This window comes from Saccopteryx leptura, chromosome 3 (assembly GCF_036850995.1).
Source record: "Saccopteryx leptura isolate mSacLep1 chromosome 3, mSacLep1_pri_phased_curated, whole genome shotgun sequence".
Taxonomy (NCBI): Eukaryota; Metazoa; Chordata; class Mammalia; order Chiroptera; family Emballonuridae; genus Saccopteryx; species Saccopteryx leptura.
The window spans coordinates 314,519,488-314,542,198 of NC_089505.1; the positions used below are offsets into that span (position 1 = coordinate 314,519,488).

General features: G+C 40.1%; 1 protein-coding gene and 1 long non-coding RNA gene across 3 annotated transcripts in view; one reads left to right on the forward strand and one right to left on the reverse strand.

The window, feature by feature from the left end:
- Positions 1–1,218: 1,218 nt before the first annotated feature.
- On the reverse strand, positions 1,219–2,777 carry LOC136401187 (uncharacterized). Its single transcript, XR_010750484.1, has 2 exons — positions 2,650–2,777; positions 1,219–1,622 (listed from the first exon to the last, which is right to left on the reverse strand). It is a non-coding gene; the product is annotated as an uncharacterized lncRNA (long non-coding RNA).
- Positions 2,778–2,862: 85 nt separating this feature from the next.
- CA8 (carbonic anhydrase 8) overlaps positions 2,863–22,711 on the forward strand; it is a 113,897-nt gene continuing 94,048 nt past the window's right edge. The window contains exons 1-3 of one of the 2 annotated variants that reach the window (XM_066379001.1): positions 2,863–3,276; positions 4,435–4,626; positions 18,099–18,223. In XM_066379001.1, coding sequence (XP_066235098.1) covers positions 3,177–3,276; positions 4,435–4,626; positions 18,099–18,223 — 417 coding nt within the window. In that variant the 5' untranslated portion in view covers positions 2,863–3,176. The remainder of the gene's footprint in view (positions 3,277–4,434; positions 4,627–18,098; positions 18,224–22,711) is intronic. The other variant, XM_066379000.1, reaches the window with a different exon arrangement.

Below are 22,711 nucleotides of genomic sequence, written 5' to 3' on the forward strand. Positions count from 1 at the left end.
ATCCCAGAGTGTCTACTGCAGAGCAGTACATATGAAGGAACACAATTCATTGTTATTGAAGTTCAGAGATCTACAATCTGGTTAGAAGTCAATTGTCATGCATGTGTTAGCTCTACCCTTGAGGTGTTCCCAGATCATTAGGTGCACACAAAAAGGTAATAATTATTTACGACTATCCTAGGGCCCAAACTCACCAACACAATAAGAAAGGTTGGTAAGATGGCATATGGTGAGAAGAGATTGGAAAGAGAGGGTTGTGTAGGTATGGGGTGCTGGATGCAATCTTACCTCTTTGTTCCTTTGACATCTAGATAGGCTTGTCCCTTTTAGGTATTTCTATTTATATTCTCTTAGCATCGAATAGTAATTAGCCATATAGGTCTTAGTTTTAATAAATTGTGCTACTGATGTTGCTTGACCTCAGTTATGCAAACACTAAAAGTCAATAATATAAAGTTAATTTAAGGAATCAATTATGGTATGAGGTTGAAATGCACTAAAATTATATAGAGGGATATGTGGAGTACTTACGTTCAAATATAGAGCATGAATATTTTTAGATGCTTTGATATTAGATTTAGGTGTGCTTGTTCTATTTTGTAAATCAAAGAATTGCCCTATATCTTTGATCTCTGTGTTTAGGTTTTATGGTGACAGATACCTTATAATAACTAGAAATAGAAATTCCATCTTTAGTGATAATATAGTACAGGCACTTGAGAAGAGAAGGTCTTAAGGTGCTATTAATTAGCAGAAATTTGAAGCACACAGTCTCAAAGCAATTAAGGCTGTTAATAGAATATTTGGATGAATGGTAGAATGGCTCATATGTTGCTGGACGGGGTACCCTAGGCTTGAGAGGAGTTACATTATACACATGACATTGAAAAATTCAGAGAGAAAAATGTGGATAAACATGTTTGTCTAGTTAACTGCATTTATGAATGGTGATTCATTGCTGGCTACATGCAAAATTATTGTTAACTGCAAAATTCAGTATTAACAATTCAGTCTTTCAGCCTATCTGCTATAAATACGGCACACCATTTACTCATGGAAAATAGAGTTTTTTGCCATGGTGATTTTGCTGTCCTTTGATTTGGTAAACATCTCTATAATTCATGTGATGTTTTAAATGCAGTTGGTGGTCACACGATGGCTACAATGTATCATCTATGTACATTTGGGGGCAGAGAGAAATGACCATTGGTGATGGGCTCAGGGTGGCAAAAAGATTTTATTATGGAACCTTCCACTGGGCTGGCATGTGTCCTCTCCCTTCCTTTAGCTGTAGCATTTGATTAATACAGGGACATATTTTTAAAAGCAAGTTTATAAAACTTTCTAGATTCTGGAAAAGTTTTCATGAAAGGAGAAAAATGAAATGTTCCTTTTAGAAGAATTTCCGAGGGAAGTGGTTGATGTTTGGGGTAGCTTTTCTTATATATATTTAACAGCTGCAGCTTTAGGACAGATGTCTACTTCTGTCCAGCTCTGGCTCACTGAGGTGCAGAAGAGAGCAACTCATCACTGAAGAACTCTCAGAAGGCGGTGAGTGAAGAACGAATTCAGTTTCTCTCAGATTGTGGCTCAGTCCTCTCAATGGTGGACTTTCTGGTGTCCTGTTAAGGAGAAAAAGAAGTTATAGTAGTTGAATTAAGTGAAACCCACAGATTGTCCTCAGAGCTTAAGTTGACCAGTAGTTTCACTGATTTTGCTAAACATGCTAGAAAATGGCAGATTGATTGGATTTCCCCTCCTTTCAGTCCCAATCCATTTTACGGAGAAATTTCTAGTACCCCGTGAAGTTTTTGTTTGTTTGTTTGTTTGTTTTTCTTTTTAAGAAAGGGGGAGGCTGAGCAGGCAGTGAACCACAGAACCCTCATACCCCCCCCACCACTGAGCATCTCTGTCCTTGTATGAGGAATTAAGCTTTTATAAAGACTGCGTGATTTAGAAATTCTCTATTCAAAATGGTAATGAACATTTTAGTGAATGCACAAAGCATATGAAAACAAATTTTACTGAAGGTCCAAATCTGAGTTTCTTATACACAGATATCTTCTAAAAATATGGTATTAACCCGGTCAGGGATTATTGGCTAAAACTTTTAAAACGCGCTGGAACTGGGGCTAAAGTCCTTAACACTGGATTGGGAGGCACGTTTAAGAGGTAACAAAGCCACCCCCTGGATCAGGAAACTTCTCATTTGTTATGCAATGTGTGCATTTCATTATTTACACGATTTCATTAGGTGATCAGGAGCTGTGTACACAGTAGCACCCTAGGGTCTGAAACTAAAAACAAATGCACTTTATTGCAATTCACTATTCTTGATTTGAAATATATTTTTTTCTTAAATGGTTTTAGGAACAAGTTTCTTGGAAGTTTTCCATACACGTTTCCACTGTGTTGCAAGAGCGAATTAAAAAGTGAATACTCAATAATAAAGATTCGGAGTGGGTCAACGATCTTCAGTTTGTTACGCAGTCTTTCAGCCCTCTCTTTTCTCCTATGCTAGGCAGTCCATCCCTCTCCTCCTCGACCCCCTTTCTTTCTTTCTGGTATTTCTTGGATGAAGATAAATTCAAGGTGAAAGGCCCTGGCCGCTGCCCACAGGGGTCCCAAGGACAGACCCAGATGACTCACGGGGCTCTGACCGCAGGCGGACGCAGCAGGGGCAGCGACCGCGGGCCGAAGAGCGGACCACTGGTTTCCGCTGTTCCTGCGCGGTAGCCCCAGGGCCTTTTCTGCGGTCCTCCCCCGGGTGCCCCGGCCACCCAGCCAAGGGGGCGGTTCCTCACATGCCAGACACGCCCCCGCCGGGTTTATAATTCGCCAACTCTGGCTCCACGAGCTGCTGTTTCTCCCGCGCTCCGCCGGGACTCAGCCAGCTCTCCCCGCGCCGGACGCCCGAGAATTCTGGGCTCCACGCTCACCCGCTAGCACGCGCGCTCACCTTACACGCACACACACACGCACCCACACTACTTTCACCACGCGCGCTCACATTAATTCACGTGCGCTCACATTCGCGCTCACACGCTCGCGTGCCACCACTCCCACGTGCTCGCACTCGCGCACTTCCACGCGCTCACACTCCCACCTCTGCCCTCTTGCCCTGCAGGGGCGCAGGCATCGCCAGCCAGAGAGCCGAGAGGACCCACGACCTCCCCATGGCTGACTTGAGCTTCATCGAAGATTCCGTCGCCTTCCCGGAGAAGGAGGATGATGAGGAGGAAGAAGAGGAGGGTGTGGAGTGGGGCTACGAAGAAGGTAACCCGCCGCATGTTGAGGTGGCCCTTGTCTTGGGACGGCGCCTCGGGGGCTGAGCGTCTCCTGTGTCCGGCCCGGTGCGAGTCTCTGCGCGCTGCTGCCCTTATGCGCTCCGGACACCTCCGCCGTGCGGCTTTCCCACGTGGGTCTCTGTCACTTCCCCATTCCTCTGCCCGGTTCGGGGCAGAAAGGCGCAGCAGAGGGAGCCGGCGGGCGTGCCACCTGCGTTCGCGTTGGGGAGCCTGACCGCCCTGTCCCGCAGCTGTTGGCACCTGCCTCCAGCCGGAGGGCAAGCTTTAAAGCTGTGGCTGTGACATTTCTTGTCTGCGGAGCAGCTAAGGGGAGCAGCGTTACCTTTTACTCAACACCTTGAGAGCACAGTGTTAATGAAACTGTTAGTTTCTTGCTTGCTATAAGGACCCTGGTGGGAGAGAAGTATTTCTGTCTCTACTCTTTTCCTGAAGGACACCTAACAAAGCTCAGCTCTCTCCAGACATGTCCTAAATGTCAGGCTGGATCAGTGGGCTTAGTGAAAAGGGAGTCAACTTTTTTAAAAGTTTAGATTCCTAAATTTCTCTCTCAAGATGTAGGACTTTTAATAGAGCCAACCACTGGTGTTCATGTTGCCTACATCTGTTGAAAAAACAAAAGTAGAATTTATCATTTTAATTATAAAAATATGGAAAGAGTATATATGTATGGTATGTGTACATGTGCATATGAACACTACAAAAAGCTACTTGCGTTTCTGATAAGAGGTGCTTATTCACTAGCATCAGGTTTGGGGTTCTTACTAAACATGCTGAGAGTCACGGTATTTCCCAAGTACTGCACATAACTGAACTGATGAGCAGAGGAAATTTTTGTGGTACTGTTTCTTTCTAATCACTTAAAGGTGACCTAGATTTCTTAGTCATAAGTTATTACATCTATGTGGAAAAATACAAACAGAATGTTCTGTTAGCTCAGGAACATGTATGTGATATTTGATAGTACTAGTTTATTAAAAATATGAATGAAAAATTTATACACATTTACCATATCTTATAGAAATGGTAGTCATAACCCTTTTAAGATTATAAACAGTGTTTAAGCACATTAAATTTTACCGTAACTCTTTTTTTAACTTGTTATAAATGCGCTTTCTTTTTTTCTTAGGTGTTGAATGGGGCTTGGTGTTTCCTGATGCTAATGGGGAATACCAGTCTCCCATTAACCTGAATTCAAGAGAAGCTAGATATGACCCTACACTGCTGGATGTCCGCCTTTCACCAAATTATGTGGTCTGCCGAGACTGTGAAGTCACCAATGATGGACATACCATTCAGGTTATCCTGAAGTCAAAATCAGGTACTTTAGGAAATGCTTTCTTTGCATGCTCTTGTAAACTCAAAGTCATCTTGGAGCTACTGAATTCTCATTTAGCTTGTATGACCTTAAAGGTAGAATTAACATAGCTCCATTGTCAGGTACCTTTATGTAATATAAAATGCATCTTTGGGAAATATTTTTTGAAACATTTTTGAAAGGATAATAGGATGAAATAATGAATATGTCAGTTTGGTTGATCTATGTTGTATGATGTTATTCTAATAATCTTAGTTGGTCACCTTGTGGAATTTGTGGGAAGCTATACACAGGTGTATCAATTTGCATTTTGTCCTAAATTGCTGATTAGCTTAAATCATTTAGATACTTATAATTCTTAACTGCATTGTAAAACTAAAGATTAGAATTTATTGAAATTATCTGCCATTCAAGATAGATGGTCAAGTTCATTTTTTCTAATATATTAATGACAAGAAGAATTTTAAATAATAGCAATCAAAAATATCCTCTAAACTCAGCAAAGGATTGAAATAGCAAACAAAGTTCTTGCTTTTATTAATTAACTAATTATTTATTTAAACTCCCCTTCTCCCCATCTGAACCTATGTAAGATGGATCTGAAATGTTTTGTGGAAAAGGTGTTGGGTAATTACCAAGGAAATTAATTTTCAGCTTAAATGTAGGGGAGTGGAAAGCAGAATTCTAAAAATTAACATTAATATTATGCTATTCATAGTGAATAGTAACTATTATTTCCCTTTTAGAAAGAATGTAAAGTGAGAATATGTTGAAATAATAGGAAGTCCTTAATAGAGACCAGCTGTACTCAAATTAATTCTGGATCAATAAGTTTAATATTTTAAAACATAAAATCTTTGGGTTAATTATTAGGTTGGGCAGGTATTGATTGCTAACTATAGATTTTAATTGATGTGAATTTTTCTGAGCTTTAATTTAGAATCCATAGGATAGTCATAGGTTCACATAGTCTTTCCTGCTGTTCTAAGGTCAAAGTATGGGCATCACCCAAAACAGATTCCAGGTTGTGTACATAGAGAGACAGCTTCAGTAAATTCAAATTTAAGTCAGAGTGTTTGGGGGTAGTTATCTATGATGGGACATATATTATTTAAAAAATATATAGTAAAGCCTGATCAGGTGGTGGCGCAGTGGATAGAGCATCGATCTGAGATGCTGAGGACCCAGTTTTGAAACCCGGAGGTTGCCAACTTGAGTGAGGGATCATAGATAGAAACCCATGGCTGCTGGCTTGAGCCCAAGAGCCCAAGGTCACCGGCTTGAGCAAAGGCTCACTGGCTCAGCTGGAGCCCCCCCAATCAGGGCACTTATGAGAAAGCAATCAATGAACTGTTATAGTGAAACCAGTGAGACTATACAGACCTTCTCCACACTGAAGTTCAAATTTAAAGGAGTCTTTTATTCAAAGCTGGCTACAACAAGGAGACTTAAGTCATTCAAATCATGCGCCCCCTCCCCTTTTAAAGACAAAATTACACACTAATTGGGGAATGGGGAGGAGGGGAAGCCTAGCAGTAGAACAAAGCAGTGAAACAAGCTCTTTTACAATGTTTATCTATAAGATTAATTCAGGGAGAAACATTCTGGGAACATCTGTAACCTTGGGGAACTATCCCAAGGCTACAATCTGGAGAACTAGCCTCAAGGCCAGGGGTAGAGAGTCTTTTAGAAAAAGTAAGTTCTGCTGAAAGTCTCTTTCTTTTAGAGCAATTAAACTCGGCTGCTTCATTTCAGAACAACTAAAGTGACACAACAAGTTGATGCATCTCATCCCTCTCCTTTCCTGTCTGTTTCTCTCTCTCTCTCTCTCTCTCTCTCTCTCTCTCTCTCTCTCTCTCTCTCTCTCTATATATATATATATATATATATATATATATATATATATATATATAATGAAATTACTGAATACTGGCTTCTGGCCTATAAAAACATTTTAATGTAATACATGTATATTGGTATTTGACATGCTTTTGTACTTCTGGGTAAAAAATATTTCTATATCTACTATATAACAAAAATGCATTTCACACCAGACACTATTGTGAGTCAGTGTTGGTTGTATACAAATGGACATGATGGTTCTTGAGGATTCATTGCTTAGTAGAAACACAATTCTTTAAAATACCAATGTTAATATGATAACGGTGCTTTACGGAAGCAGGGAGGAATGACTTGGTACCAATACGATCAATTAAGACAGCGTGTGTCCTTCCTGCTCTAAGATCAAATGTACTTGATCTAATTGAAGTTAACATTTTCTTCTGGTAACTTCTCAAACATTTTCTTTGGCCTACTGCCTCACCTCAAAAAGGAGATTATCAAGCACTGTCTTGGCCACAGGTATGTTTTTTTTCCTCATGCAGCTTTCTTTGCTGATTGATTCTTCTCCATCCTCCACCCCTGGTCACCGAGGAAGGGCTGTCTGTCTGTCTGTCTGTCTGGGCCTATTGTGGATACACATATTGCAGACCTTTATTCCTCTCTCCTCGGGGAGAAGTTGCTCCTTCAGATGCCCCATCTCCTGTCTACCAGTGTAATAATTTCTTCTTCATTGTTTCTCCAAACTTAAAAGAAACTAACAAAAAGCTCCATGTCTGGAGCAGTTTATTTGTTCTAGGATATTTAGGCTTCTCAAAGGAATAGTCTGCAAGCCCTGAACACCCCGGCATTCATTTACTTACTTCGTTTTATCTTTACCGAAATAGAATACAGAGATACTTTAAATGATTGACTAGTTCTGTCTTTCTTTTTGCCTCTGGGTCATACCCTGCTCCTCCCACCTAAAACTTTTTGTCCTGGTGACAATCACTTTCACCTCTTAGCTGTTTCTCCTGCTGTCACTGCCATACTTCTTAATAACTGGATGATACCGTCATGCTTTGATATTTAAGACACCTATGAACTTCCTATTCTGGAAGGTGGGGCTAGTTCTCTTATTACGCTGTCGCATTTTGGTTTTGCTCATATTCTTGAATTATATTTTTGGTTTAAATGAATACTCAGTGTTTTTATTATTATGATTGCATAACTATTATTTCTGGCTGAGATTATATTGAATAATATTTTATTGAATAATATGTTTTATTCCTAGAGTTAATGTATTTTTATTTAGTTTTTGAAGTATCTTTCATGATTTCATTTTCAAGCTCTCTGACAGATGGCCGATCTCCCGGGACCTATCGAGTTCTCCTTCCCGCCCTCTCTTCTGTTCAGTCCTGCCCCAGTCTCCCCCACTTGCTCTCTGGGCCTGCTGTGCGGCCATCTCCTGTGGCTGACTGGGTCTCAACCCAGCAAGTCTCTTTGCTTGTCTCCCGTGCTCAACTCTGTCTTTCCTGGATGCCGTGACATCCTCTTGTGGGGTGGTTCCCTCATTTTAGGGAGCTGTGAGGTGTATTCCTTTCTATCATTCATCTTCTAGTAAGCTCTTGAGAGGAAGGGCATGTGAGGGTACACATTGGGAAACCTTGTGTGTTTGCATGTGTCTCACCTGAGTGGAGTTTGCCTGGGTAAAGCAGCCCAGGCTGGAAGTATTTGCCCTCAGATATTTGATCTCACTACGTTACCATCTGCCCTTCAGTGCTGCAGTCATAAGATCTAGTGCCATCCTGCCTGTGAACCCTTTTATGTGTCCTTTTTCCTCTCTAGAAGCTTTTATAATTTCCTCTTATTGCTGTTGCATTGAAATTTTACAACCATATGCTTTGGTGTGGTTCTTTTTTCACTCTGTGCGCTGGGTACTAGGCGGGCCATTTTGATCAGGATTTTTCAGGAATTTTCTTATATTATTTCTATGCTTTTATTTCCTCTCTATAACTCTTATTTTTTTTTGTCTTTTTCTTTTATTTTCTCTAGCCTTCCTCAACTTACATCTTTCAGATTTTCTATTGACTTTTTCACTTCTGGTAGTTATTTTTAATTTTTTAAAAGTTGGGCTTATTCCAGGGATTGTATTAACTTTTAAGATCCAGCATCTAGCATTTATTTCATAAACGCAGTATCTGTCTTCTTTTCTGTATTGATCTTTTCTTTTCCCTCCATTTGTCTGTTTATTCTGGGTTCCTTCTTCTATTTGTTTTGCTCTCTTTCCCATTGGAGGTTTCCCTCAAGTGTCTAGTGGTCTGTGGCTCATTGTTCTTATGTAGAAATGGGTCTACAAAGTGGCTTAGCAGCTCTGTGCACTTGGGCAGGAATATAGTTGCTGGACGTCATTGTAACGTAATCAGAGGTGGATTAAGGTTGGTTGAGGCCCCAGGCACAGAAGAAAATATTGGGCCTCTTAAATAAAGAGAGAGACAGGGAAAATAAAAATACATGTTAACCATATTTTTAAATAAATAAAAAATATTTTGTACTATTTTTTTTTTTTTTGTATTTTTCTGAAGTTGGAAACGGGGAGGCAGTCAGACAGACTCCCGCATGCGCCCGACCGGGATCCACCCGGCACGCCCACCAGGGGGTGATGCTCTGCCCATCTGGGGCATTGCTCTGTTGCCACCAGAGCCATTCTAGTGCCTGAGGCAGAGGCCACAGAGCCATCCTTAGCACCCGGGCTAACTTTGCTCCAGTGGAACCTTGGCTGCAGGAGGGGAAGAGAGAGACAGAAAGGAAGAAGAGGGGGAGGGGTGGAGAAGCAGATGGGCGCTTCTCCTGTGTGCCCTGGCCGGGAATCGAACCCGGGACTCCTGCACGCCAGGCCAACACTCTACCACTGAGCCAACCAGCCAGGGCCATTATTTTGTACTATTAATGTTAAAATTGCATATATGAAACCAAACTTGGTGTCATTGGAAAAAAGTCTAAAGTTGGTGTTTTTTTTGCAGGGCCCTTCAGAAGTAGGGGCCCAGAGTGTGCACCCAGTGCGCCCACCATTAAATCTGCCTCTGAGCGTAATTCACCATGTTGTTGGAAGAGGCTGGTTACTGAGCACAGGACAGAGAGTAAGCAGGGTGGTCCATTTGTTACAGTTGGTGAGCCTGCTTTGACACTTCATCATCAGTGCACCTTAGGGCTTGCTTTGACGTTGTCCATTCTATGGGTTTGAACAGATCAGTGACATGTTTCCATCACTGTGGTGTCGTACAGTATAGTCTCACTGCCCTAAAGTCCTCTGTGCTCGGCCTGTTCCTCTCTCCCTCTCTCCAACTGCTGGCAACCACAGGTCTCTTCACTGTCTCCATAGTTTTGCCTTTTCCAGAATGTCATACAATTGGAATCATATAGTACGCAGCCTTTTCAGTTTGGCTTCTTTTGCTTAGTAATACACAACTATGTTGGGTGCTTTCCTTTATTTTTAAATAGTTTTATTCATTTATTTAAAAAAAATTTTAATTGAATTTATTGGCGTGACATTGGTTAATAAAATTATACAGGTTTCAAGTGTCCAGTTCTATAATACATTATCTGTATACTGTATTGTGTGTTCACCATCTCAAGTCAAGATTCCTTCCATCACCAGCTGTCCCCCTTCTACCTTCCTTAACCTTCCCCCACCCCTCTTTCCCTCCTGAAATCCTTATTTGCAGTGGAATTTTTAGGAATTCTCTCCTCAGGCTGGTCTCTGTTTTACATTACCTCCTGATGATTCTTCTCAATTTTGACTGCCTTTTCTCTGTCAGTTTCTTTATTCTCCATTTTCTTCAATAATGGGGTTTCTCAAAGTCTCCTCCTTGACCCTATTCTCTTGTCCAACATGCATTCTATGAGCAGTGCACTCATACAGACTACGTGCTACATGATTCAGTCCCTCTTTTCTTGTCCAACATGCATTCTATGAGCAGTGCACTCATACAGACTACATGCTACATGATTCAGTGTTCTGTTTTTCAGTAAGATAGCACATGAGTTTAGGAAAGGGGCTGAAGTCATAGATTCCCTGAGTGAATGGCCCCTGGCAGGCAGGCACCAGTCTAGCCTCCTGTCTCAGTTCTGGCAAATGGCTGGGCATTCTCAGCATTCTCAGCTCAGGAAAGGACACTTACTCTTCACTGAAGAGGCCCGTTTTGCTTTTTGAGTAACTTCAAAGATCGAAATTTCTGCTATTGTCCTCATTGTTTCTATTTTGGAATTCTGGACAAATATAATTGTATTTTCACATGACATCCTTTAAAATGTTGACTCCCTTCATCATATTATAACATTTCTGTTTCCTTTTCAGATTTATTAGTTCCTTCAATTGTTCCACATAGTCTTTTATTCATTAATTCTTATTTATTGATCATTTACTACAAGAATTACAAACATATCTCTGAGATCCAGGCAGGTACCATAAATGAAAGCAGCCAGGAGAGCAAAACTTGTAAATAGCTATTGACCCTCTGCTTCCTGTGTAGTGTTAGGAGGCAGTTGAGACTGGTGGGGACTGTGGGAAACCAACAAACTGCAGAGAGCATGTCTGGTTCACCAGATGTTTAATGTGTCCGGAAAAGCTGGAGATGAGGGCCTGTGAACCTAACACAGTCACTGGGTTCATCTGGTTTGTAAGGTGCAGTTGGCAATCTTCGGTTTACCTTATGCAAGATGTTCCATGCTTTGGTAAAAATAAATATAAATCACACCCAATTTCTGCCCTCAAGAAGGTTACAGTGGTAGGTTGTGAAAACTAGGTGTAGAGGGAAGATTATTTTGCCTGAAATTTTGAGGGAAGGGTCTGGGGAGGAAGTAACATTTGCAGTAATCCTTGAAGGGGGAATAGTATTTGGATCTGGGAGATTGGGATGTGTGGTAAGAGAAAGCAGTATGCAAAAAAGATGTGGATACAGGAAGGTCTAGAGATCATCCAGGGAAAGGCACATCCTTAAGTACATCTGGGAAAAAAGTTTCCTTCATGACAAATGAGGTTAATAGAATGTGAGAGGTGTGTTGGAGCACATTCATGAAGGACCTTGAACTTAGTCTACCGAGTATAACCGTTTTTGTTTTGTGTAGGATAAAGTCATAATCAGCATGTTGCTTTAGGAAAATTAACCTGGCGGCACTGAAAATAAGATGGAATCTGGGAGGAATTGGGAATCAGTTTGCAGGTTACTGCTGAGATTCATTTCCCAAGACTGCAGCTACTGTGTTGGCAATGTCAGCGGGAAGGAAGGGAAGACCTGAGAGAGATTTTGGAGATGTCATCTATGAACTTCAGTGATTGGTTGGTTATGTGGACTGGGGTCGGGGGAGGGTAGGGTGGAGCCCCTGTGACTGGACCACATTTTGGATCCTGTCACTGATCTTCTCCTTCAGCTCTGAGGACATTTCAGAGTGGCAGAGTGCCTCTTACGGTCGGGGTGAGCCAAAGTTCACACTGCAGGTGGGACCTGACCAGACTGCTGGTCCTGTTATCTCCCTGACTGCAGAATTTTATTAAAGCTTCTACATACACTATGTCTCTATGGGACACAGGAATCACTGCACTGCAGGAATCTTAACATTTTAGTATACACAGATAGATTAAGATGGAACATACTTATTGGGATATAAAAAGTAGCTTACGTGTAAAAGTATAACTATTGTACATTTCTTGCCTGAGTGGTTATAGATACTTAAGTTATAAAAAAGTATGAGACTGCCCAAACTTGTGCAATAGAATGTCATTTCATCTGACGACATGCAGTGTGTTAAGGGTAATGACATTTTTAAAGGGCCATTGGTATGGGAGAAATTGCTAATCAAGGTAGGTCACTTGTGCCCTTCACTGTCACTTATTATAGAAACCTTAATTAGAGAATTTTACTTCTGGGCCTTTTAAAATTATCCATATTAATTTTAAGCTAGATTATTATTTTTATTATTAATTATACTTTTTAAAAATAGCAACTATTTATAGTGCTTCTTAATAACTTTGTGTTTTAAAGATGAGGTGTCAAAAATATCTTAAAACTATTTTCACTTAAGAAGAGACTGTGTTGTTTATACAACATGTCAGGGTTCAATTTCTTTATGATGATATTTATGGTTAGCCTGCTAACTTTGGGGGATTGGAATGATCTGAACAGTTGTGTTAACCTGCTTCATTTTGCTCATGAAGAGCCAGAGTAACAGACCTCCTCTCACTATTGTTGATGTTACCTCTTCCTTTAAGAGCTGATGATATGGCCCTGGCCGATTGGCTCAGTGGTAGAGCGTCGGCCTGGCGTAAGGAGTCCCAGGTTCGATTCCCGGCCAGGGCACACAGGAGAGGCGCCCATCTGCTTCTCCACCTACCCCCCTCTCCTTCTTCTCTGTCTCTCTCTTCCCCTCCTGCAGCTGAGGCTCTATTGGAGGAAAAGATGGCCCGGGCACTGGGGATGGCTCCTTGGCCTCTGCCCCAGGCGCTAGAGTGGCTCTGGTCGTGACAGAGCGATGCCCCGGATGGGCAGAGCATCACCCTCTGGTGGGCGTGCCAGGTGGATCCCGGTCGGGCGGGTGTGGGAGTCTGTCTGACTGCCTCCCCGTTTTCAGCTTCAGGAAAAAAAAAAAAAAAAAAGAGCTGATGATATTTCTTCTTTAATATGATATGAAGCTGTAAGTTAAAATACAATAAACATATTGATTTTTGCTCTTAAGACTTTAAATGTTAAACAAATTAATTAGTACTATTTTTGGGAATGTCTTCTGAAAACATTTGGGATTCCTTAAAAGTTAAACTGAGGCTATGAAATCTTTAGACCTACTGAGAATGAACTGTTTGGGCCTTTGGATCTTTCAGGGGACACGTCAGGGACCATGAATGTTGGCGTCCCTCCTTGCTGGACACGTGGCTATGGCAGGCTCTGTCTCCTGGCCGCACCATCTTTGCCTGGCTCCATCAGCAGCTTTCTAACTAGTTAGGCTTGTCCTACGCTGGTTCCCCACCCATGCAGACATGGAGTGATATTTTAAAATGTAAAAATATTAGTCTCCTGCTTAAAATTCATTGATGATTTCCTCCATGCTAAACTCCAGCCCCTGAGCATGGGCTGCAGGTCCCCTCCTGATGTTCACATCCTGAGTCCTGACTTGGGCCATTGGTAACCTCTAACTTTATTCTCTGGGAACACATTCAAGCTGTCTCATATCTTTGAGCCTTCCTCAGCCTCTTCTCTCTGCTGGAATGCACGTTCTCACTTCTCTTAGCCTCTTCTTCCAGGCTTTGTTCAGCTATCATCTCCCGTGGAAAGTTCCCTGACTTTCTGGTGCCGCTTGGTTTTGGCTTGGCCCTTGCTGGGTATCCTCCTGGTGCCTTGTGCACTTTCCCTTACTCTTCTGATGCAATGTATTAAACTATTAAGTCCAGTTCCTTAAGCATTGAAAATGTCTTGCCAGCACCATGACAATGTTATTCTTTTTATTAACTTACTGCTCAGGGCATGGAGTCCATTTTAAAATGTGTGTGTTGAACTTAACTGAAATAAGGAAAACAGATATTCCTTAATTAACATCATCCTTTGACCTATCTGGCAAAGGATATAGAAACTTAGATAAATTTAGGTAAATGTATATGTATCATGTCTTTATGGGGTTCTCAAATTTTGGAGGAGCTCTTTGTATATCTCATAAGCATATGGTCATGACTATTGAAGAGAATTAAAGAAAATGGATATAGTAGAATGATATCGGTGTATTTTATATTTTCTCACAAGTTTGTTATCCTAAGGAAGTACAGCATGTCATCACTATGGGTTTCATTGTAAAGAAATTTATTGAGCTTAATGACATCACAAGTAATAAACCTGCTATATGGTGACAAAATATCACTCAGCAAAATTTGGTAATCAAAAATATAGGAGAAGTGTATATCCTTTGGTATGACTGGTTTCCTTATTTAAAGAAAAGCTATAAAAAGGCAGAAATATTCCTGACCTGTGGTGGTGCAGTAGATAAAGTGTCGACCTGGAACGCTGAGGTCGCTGGTTTGAAATTCTGGGCTTGCTCTGTCATGACACATGGGAGTTGAAGCTTCCTGCTCCTCCCCCCTCTCCTCTCTGTCTCTGTCTCTCTCTCCTCACTCTCTAAAATGAATAAATAAAAGAAAAAAAAAGCCTTAAGAAGATTTTTCTTAGTGAGTAAAACAGAGCTACTATTTATTTTTAGTCTTTCTTTAGTCATTCTTAGAGAATGAACAGGTGATACCTACCTGGCACTTTATAAAATTCTGAATTCAGTATTTTGTCATTTTTTATGGCTTTGTATAGTCACATGATTTTCATGTGATTTAACTTTGGATTGTTCATCTGCAGCAAAAGTGAAAGGTCCCCAGCGCCTGATTCCTGGCTGGAAGCTGCTTCTTTGTCACCTCTCCCTGGTGGCCAGGCCTGGGCAAAATACTTCCCTTCTTTGTGCTCATTGTCATCCAGTAGAATGTAAGATCCACGAGACCATGGGATTTTGTCTGAATCAGTGTCCCTTAAACACTTAATACCATGTCTGGTGCAATGTAGGTGATCAGTGGACCCCTGTGGCCCTTGAACTTCTCTTTGTCGAAATCTGTGGAATTTAAATTTCCAGGGTGTTTAAAATATAAATTCTCTCCCCTACTTTTAAGCTAAAGGCTTCATTCTTGTTAAAGATATATTAGGCATTGATCAGGAGGGATGTATGCGCATATATATATATACATACACACAAAATATGTATTGTATTTTTTGCTCCATAAGACTTACTTCCCTCCCCCCCCCCCAAAGTGGATGGGAAAATGCCCATGAGCCTTATGGAGTGAAAAATACGGTATTTTAATTAAATATTTTAACACACCATTTGGTTCAGAATACTTTTTTTCTTATTCTCTTCCTTAAAACCCTAGGTGTGTCTTACGGTCAGGTGCGTCTTATGGAGCGAAAAATACAGTATATACATATATTTAATCTCCTGTAATCACTGTCAACATCAGTTATAAAATTCATTTTTACAAGAAGGTACCAGCAGCTGCTCTGTAGCAACTTCACAGACATGTGTGTTGTGTGTGTGTGTATGCATGTATGCACATGCGTGCGTGCTGAGTGCATGGAATAAAGAGGTTTTGGGGAAAATTTTTTAATTCTCTTTCCCATTTCACATTAACTTTATTTCACAGTGCCACTCTTTATTTTTGCTTAGCAATGTGGAGCTAAGCCTTTCTCAAGACAGTTGTTGACTTTCTTTTAAAAGTCGAGTGTTACAGGCCCAGCCCTGCAAAGCCGCTTGCCCACGGGGAGGGCCGTGTTCTCCAGTGCGGACGGTGAGGCTGGGGATGGCGACAGAATTCCAGGCCTTGCCCTCTTTCTGTTTTGGGTGGTGGGGTACGCTCTGGGTAGACTCCGGGCCTCTTTCCTGGCTTTTCTTTAGACCAAGTTTGGGCAGCCATGGGAAAAGAGGAGTGAGTTTTAAGATTATTCAGAAACCGGCACTCTGGTTGAAATGTTCTGTTCATACTGTTTTTCGTCCACAGCTTGGAAGGTTATTGAAGGTACTCAGTGAGCCCGCATTGCAGTTCTGGACATCTGTGACCCTCTGTGATCTGTGTGTTCACTCTTCTTTTTTTGATTGTCTTGAGAAATAGGACTGCAGTTTAGGAGTCTGGAGAACTTGTTTTTCAGTTCATGCTTGCAGTTACTGTAATTTGGTTTTCCCTATTCGTGTCTCATCCTGGGATGTGGGTCAGAAGATTTGAGTTCCGGGCTCCTGGAGTTTGCTAGCTGGGTGACTGGGGCAGGGCACACCTAGTCCCTTTCAGCCATAATTTTCTGTCCTGCCCACGGGGATGATAACGCTGGCCCCTCAGACTTGTGAGACCTAAGTAAGATCAGGTATGAGGAAGAGCACTAAAACTGGGCAAGAGACTATCCTAAAGATATGCATTTCACCCGCTCCCACACTTGGATGTGAGGTTTATGCACTCAGGACATTAAAATTGCTGTTTGCTGCTGCAGCTCTTTTTTTTCTTTTAGCTAGTAGAAAGTTTAGAAGCAAATTTGTCAGACACTTTTAACAAGGTCTTTGTGACATTCATTTATGTGATAGCCTCATTCTTTCATCCGTCTTCTGCCTCTGTCTTTATTTGACCTTTGCTCTTCTTTCAAATTTATGCTTTCTGGCTGTATTATATGTACCTTGATATATAAGCAGCTTTAAATGATCTTTGGCACAAGAAGAACCAGCCAAATAAGTAAATATTGTTTCACCAATTTGCTTTATTCTCCTTTGGGTTTTAGAGTAAGGATGACAACTAAGCTGTCCCTGAGGAGAGCAGTTTAGACACTCACTTTGTCCAGAGTACACTCCAAGTGTCAACACTAATCTGAGACAGACCACTTCTGGGGGAACGGGGTGAATTTCATCAGCTCCTTGATTGAGAGATGACCTATAATTCTTAGCTAATACCATTTAGGAATGAACAGTTTTTACAAGAAAAGTGCAAACAACCTTTATTTGTATTGAAATTGGCCATTTGTAATACACTTTATTTCAAGTGTTTCCATAGGTTAATCAGGGAGTGTTTAACTAAAGAAAGTATTTTATCACTTCAAGACAGGTTTGTGTACAAATTTATTTTTCATTATCTTTTAGAGTGCCCTTATTTAAGACAAAGTCCTAGGTTATATCCAGAAATGAGAAATAGAGACAGGGCCTTAATGAACTAATGTTCATATTTTAAGTATTGTTAATATTTTATCACAGTATTGTTTGGTATGCATTATATGTTGACATTGAATGGTCAATTGTTTTTTAAGTGTAATTTCATTGTTGAAAATAAGATTGGCTTAATAAGAATTCTTTTCATAGATAATTTTATTAGCTTAAACCTATTCTCTAAATTGAAAATCTCCTGCTACAAATGGATGATCTGTAAACAAGGTTTAATTTATTGATATTTATAACAAATTTTTGGTCAGTCTGAGATTCAAGCCATTTATTTATCACATGATCAGTGCTAAATTTATATCTTAGGGAGTATAGCTACTGCATTTGCTTTCTTTGTCTAAAGTTAGCAAAGTTAAAATGAAATCATATACGTATCATTACCAAGTATTTCAGAGTTTTTGAACCGCAGTATCTGAATCGCCATTGTAAGAATTTCAGCCAGACCCATATAATGTAAGTTCATCTCACAATTGTGAAGTATTTCTTATTTTGGCTATGTGAATTTAATCTATAGCAGTGATTTTCAATGGTTGTACTGCAAGAAATTTTAAAACATTGCAATACCTGACTAATTTTGTTAGGGGCATTGCCATCTTTTTCCTTAGATTGTCAAGTAAAAAAAAAAAAAAAGACAATAGTTAACACAACAACAGCCATCAGGTGTGAATGAATCAAAATTATGCCTATTTTTTTGTCATATCAAGAAAAAATATAATACATTTTTTGGTGTGCCACAAGAATTTAGTAATTAATGTACATGTGCCATGAGATAAAATGGTTGAAAACAGCTCATCTGTAGAGCTCGTGAGAGATTTGTGGCAGAACATGTCCCCAATGTTATTATTACTGTGATGTTTGAGATGTAATTAAATAGAGCTTGTTTCTTTTTCCAGTTCTGTCAGGAGGTCCATTGCCTCAAGGGCATGAATTTGAACTGTACGAAGTTAGGTTTCATTGGGGAAGAGAAAACCAGCGCGGTTCTGAGCACACAGTTAACTTCAAAGCTTTTCCCATGGAGGTAAGAATAACATGTCATCTTGTAAAACTCTTATTGTTCATGGAAAGTATTCAGTGATTTCCTGCAAATGGTTTAGTTTTAAAAGTAGACACATAGCTTTTGAATTTTTACCAATTTACATTAAAATTAAAAAGTGTGCAATAAAATGTAAACTTGGGGTAGCAGCTGAAGCTCGCAGGCACTTTATTGGGCTTGAAAAATACACTTGGGCTATTGGCCATAACAGTCCTTTATTAAGTAGAGCTATTAAGTTTTATTCTATTATGATTACCTTTGTAAAAGCTTTGCTGCCTCTGCAAATTTAGTAGATCACTTTTGTAGAGGCTCTGAATCAATGATAAGCTGAAAACAAATAACTTTTGGAGAAGCCTCCGCAATAATTAAAAGTCTAGTTTAGCGCTGATTAAAATTGGTAGGGCGGTTCTAGTCACCCCAAGCAATTAGAAAGATTTTTTTGTTTGTTTGAAGATTTCCTTTTCTCATTATCTTTTTAGTCAATCCCTGCTCTTTTTTCAACATCTAGTTGAAGTATTAGTTTTTCTTTGGGACTTGACTTTCTTCCCTAAGCAGAATTAATTTTTCCCTGTTCTCTGCTCCCAGTGTACTTGGTAGATTGCTACTGTGGCACTGACCTCATGGATTGTAACCCTTAGTGTCTCCAGTGCCCAACTTACTGACTGTGGCCTCTGTATGGACTGAATATTTATGTCCCTCGCAAATTTATATGTTGAAACTTACTCCACCCCAACGTTATGCTATTAGGAGGTAGGGCCTTTGGGAGGTGATTAGGGTTAAATGAGGACATGATGGTGGAGCCTTCATGAATGGAATTAGTGCCTTTGTAAGAGTCCCAAGAGCTTGCTTCTCTACTCTCTGAGTTGTAGGGACAGGATGAGAGGACAGCCATATCTACAAGCCAGAAAGTGGGTCCTCACCAGACACCAGATCTGCCGGCACATTGATCTTGGACTTCCCAGCCTTCATAACTGAGAAAGAAAAGTCTGTTCGTTACACAGCCTGAGTGAAGACAGCTCCTGCAGAAAAATCTCCTCGCATCCTTTGGTCTAGAGCTAGGAACACCAGAGACAGTCTACACTTGTGAAATGGAGGAGGTGTCTCTGTTGGTTCTGGCCTTGTTTCTATTTCTTTCATAAAGACCTGCAGTTCTGTCCAAGATGTAGCCCTTTAGTGGTGGGTAACAGTGTGTTTTGGGGGTGCTGGAATGCCAGGCTTCCTTCTCTGTTGTTCTTAACTGAACATATACTTGAGTTGGTACAGCACTGCTCATGGTCAGACACGTCCAGTTCTGCCTCAGTGACTAGAAATCACTACTGTATAATTTATATAGAAGAATATGCACCTCAAAGAATTAAGTTAGAGGAAGTATTTCTCAACATTACTTTAGTTATAATTTTAAAAACCTCCCTTTAGAAACTCAAGATATTCCTTTCATTAAAAAAGACTCAAATCCGAAAGAGAGATATTCAATGTTTTGAGGATGGAAGGGAAGAAACAATTGTAGTATGTTGAAGAGAATATGTGATATTTATACACTTGTGATAGTGAGGACAATAACAGCTTCTTGAAGGCCCTGATGGAGAAGATTGGATCTTCAAGTGTCACCTTTTTATGGGCTTTTTGTCTCAAAGCCTACAGACATCTTCTCACTTCTTTCATGGTCTTGAAACAGTTCTGCCCTGTCTCTGTGTTACCTTTGGCTACTGCTGTGTCCTCACACCAAAATGCACCAAAGAAGAAAGAGGACACAGCATTCTAAAACAATGAAACCCACTGGGTAGTTCTGGGAGAAGTGCTGGGTAGAAAAAGCCCTGGACTCCAGGGCCCAGCCTCACCCTTTTCTTTGACTGAAAAACCATTTCATCATTTAGTCTCCACATGTCCCCAAAGACATACTCTAATAATGAAAACTTGAGGGAGAGAGGAGAATGATTGGGTAGGCACCAACTTCTGCATGGGAATTCAGTGGCTTTGCTGGTGACACACTCTGTTTATGGTCTTGGGAAAGTTTAATTAGATGAGGTGAGTCAGTAGTGTGTCCTCTTTGCTCGGCAGTTAGAGTTTCCGGACCAAGTGTTCAGACTGGTTCTGCTTCTTGGTGGTGGTGTAGCTGCTTCAATCCATTAACCACAGGTAATGGTTTGTTTGGAGTGAAAATTAAGTTCTGGTAGTGAGGCTTTATTTCTGCAGAAATATTTATATTTAGCATCATGGAATTACTGACTGTAATTTTTCCAAGATAGGTTATGAATAATATTTATATTCTTTGTTATCCCAGATTATTCCTGATCCAATCTAAGAGAAAATACTGGTCTCAGTCATCTGATGTTTGTTTAGCGCTAGATCCGATTGAGTGTGTAAATGCCGTGGTGTGCAGAGTTGGAAGGGGATAGCTCTAAGCCAGGTGGGATTTTTGTTTGTTTTGTTTTGTTTTAATGGAGGCTGTGAGTACTGAGCTGGGGTTTAAGGAGGAGAGGGCTCACAGATGTGCTGAAGGAGAGGAGAGAGGGACTCCATAGAATAGTCCAAGAGGGAATGAGATGGCTAATGTGGTGAGGGGTAGATAACTTGCCACTTGTGTCCTGGTCCTGAACTGCCATCAGGGGCTACATTGAACACAAAGGTGTAGCCAACAGAACAGCTGTGTGTGGGGACCAAGGACCCTTTTAGGTACATGATTAAAAAGAATTTCTAGGACATTTTACATATTTCATTTACATTTTAGGACTAACTTTAATCCTAAATGACATATCAACATATATTTCCTTTTTGTTGATTTTACTTAAACTTAAATGGATTGTTTATTAAACACTGTAAACATATACTATGTCTGTTATATGTAACAGAGGAATGGCTTTTAACAGAAATTCACCAACCTCCCTTTTTGGTTTTTAAAAATGATAAATACAGATTTAAAAACAATCCTGATATATTTGGATACTACCAGAATCCAGCACCCACATCGCTTCAAAAAGTAACACAGTTTGTGACTTTAAACAATTTAAACTCAAGCTCTGAAAGCAAGATGGATAAAGCATGCTCTTTTTGTTTTTTCTCCTTAAGATTTTTAGTTTTTAGAAACATATATTTCTCACCATTCTTTCGTCTTGTAAACCTGACTCTACTATCAGTACTCCTGGTTTATGCTTAATGGTGGTGTCTTAACGAGAAAAAAAAAATTGTGCTGCATTTTTCTTCCTGTTATCTGAAAACAAAATTTTACTTAATGTTGTGGATATTTTGCATTGTCTTAAATACCAGGACAGCCACATGAGTAGAAAAAAGGTTGTTGATTTAAGACAAGTTTGAGATCCTATCAAATTAATTTCTTTATGTTTGTCCTGGTGCTGTGGAAGCTTCATATTTTCTTTGACGTCATTATATGTCTTTGCTCCTGAAGTCCACCTGTCCATCCTGTATGAGTAGGAACTTAACTCTTCTGCTAACACTGGTGTGCTCTGTGCAGCTACTGTACCACTAGAATTAGTCCATTTATATTGACTTTTGTTACCAATCTAACTGAAGGAAGAACTTCTGGGTAGTTAGACTCACATTCAACTTCCAGGTTATATATGTTGTTTCCATCATTTGTCTTTGGAGACTCTCATGTTCTCTGCTACTTCAAGGTAGCGTATCTCTGTGGTCTGTGTAACTCTTGCTAAATTACGATTAATCTTTGTACATGAACAGTGACTCTCATATTTCTGTGGGAGAGTACTTCCCAGGCATTTAAATATTATGCTGGATCAATAAATTTTTTTATTTTTATTTTTCAATTACAGTTGACATTCAATATTATTTTGTATTAGTTCCAGGTGTACATATAGTGGTTAGACATTTATATAACTTACAAAGTGATCCCACTCTCTATAAGTCTTGTACCCGCCTGGCACCATACATAGTTATTACACTATTATTGACGATATTCCCTATGCTGTACTTTGCATCCCTTTGACTGTTTTGTAAATACCAATCTGTAGTTTTGTATCTCTTCACCTTTTTTACCCAGGCTCAGATCAGTGAAAAAAAAATTATAAGATTGGGAGATCAACAGCATGGCCAAGTGTTATTTTTCTAAATAAAAACATTACTCTCCGCTCTCCCCTTCACTCTATAAAGAGAGGATCGTTAATTTAATACTAAATGTAGGAAGGTTGTAGTCTGAGAATAATAAACATGGACCTATGAATTTGAATTACCTTTAGCTTTTAAAAAATACTCTGCATTATTTCTGTTTGTCTCATTTCACTACAGATGAATGATAGTTTTGTCAGGATGGGCACTGATCCCACAGAACAGCAGGAGATCATGTATGGTGGGTCTGACTTTCTTGCCCTTTGGACCTAATAAAAGTTTTATTATTTTAGAGTACGTTACCAAGAAAGAGGTACAGCATATTGTAGGTCAAACGCTTATCTTAATTTATATTGTATTGAAAGAACAGCTATTGCTTTGTGTTCTCTGAAAGCG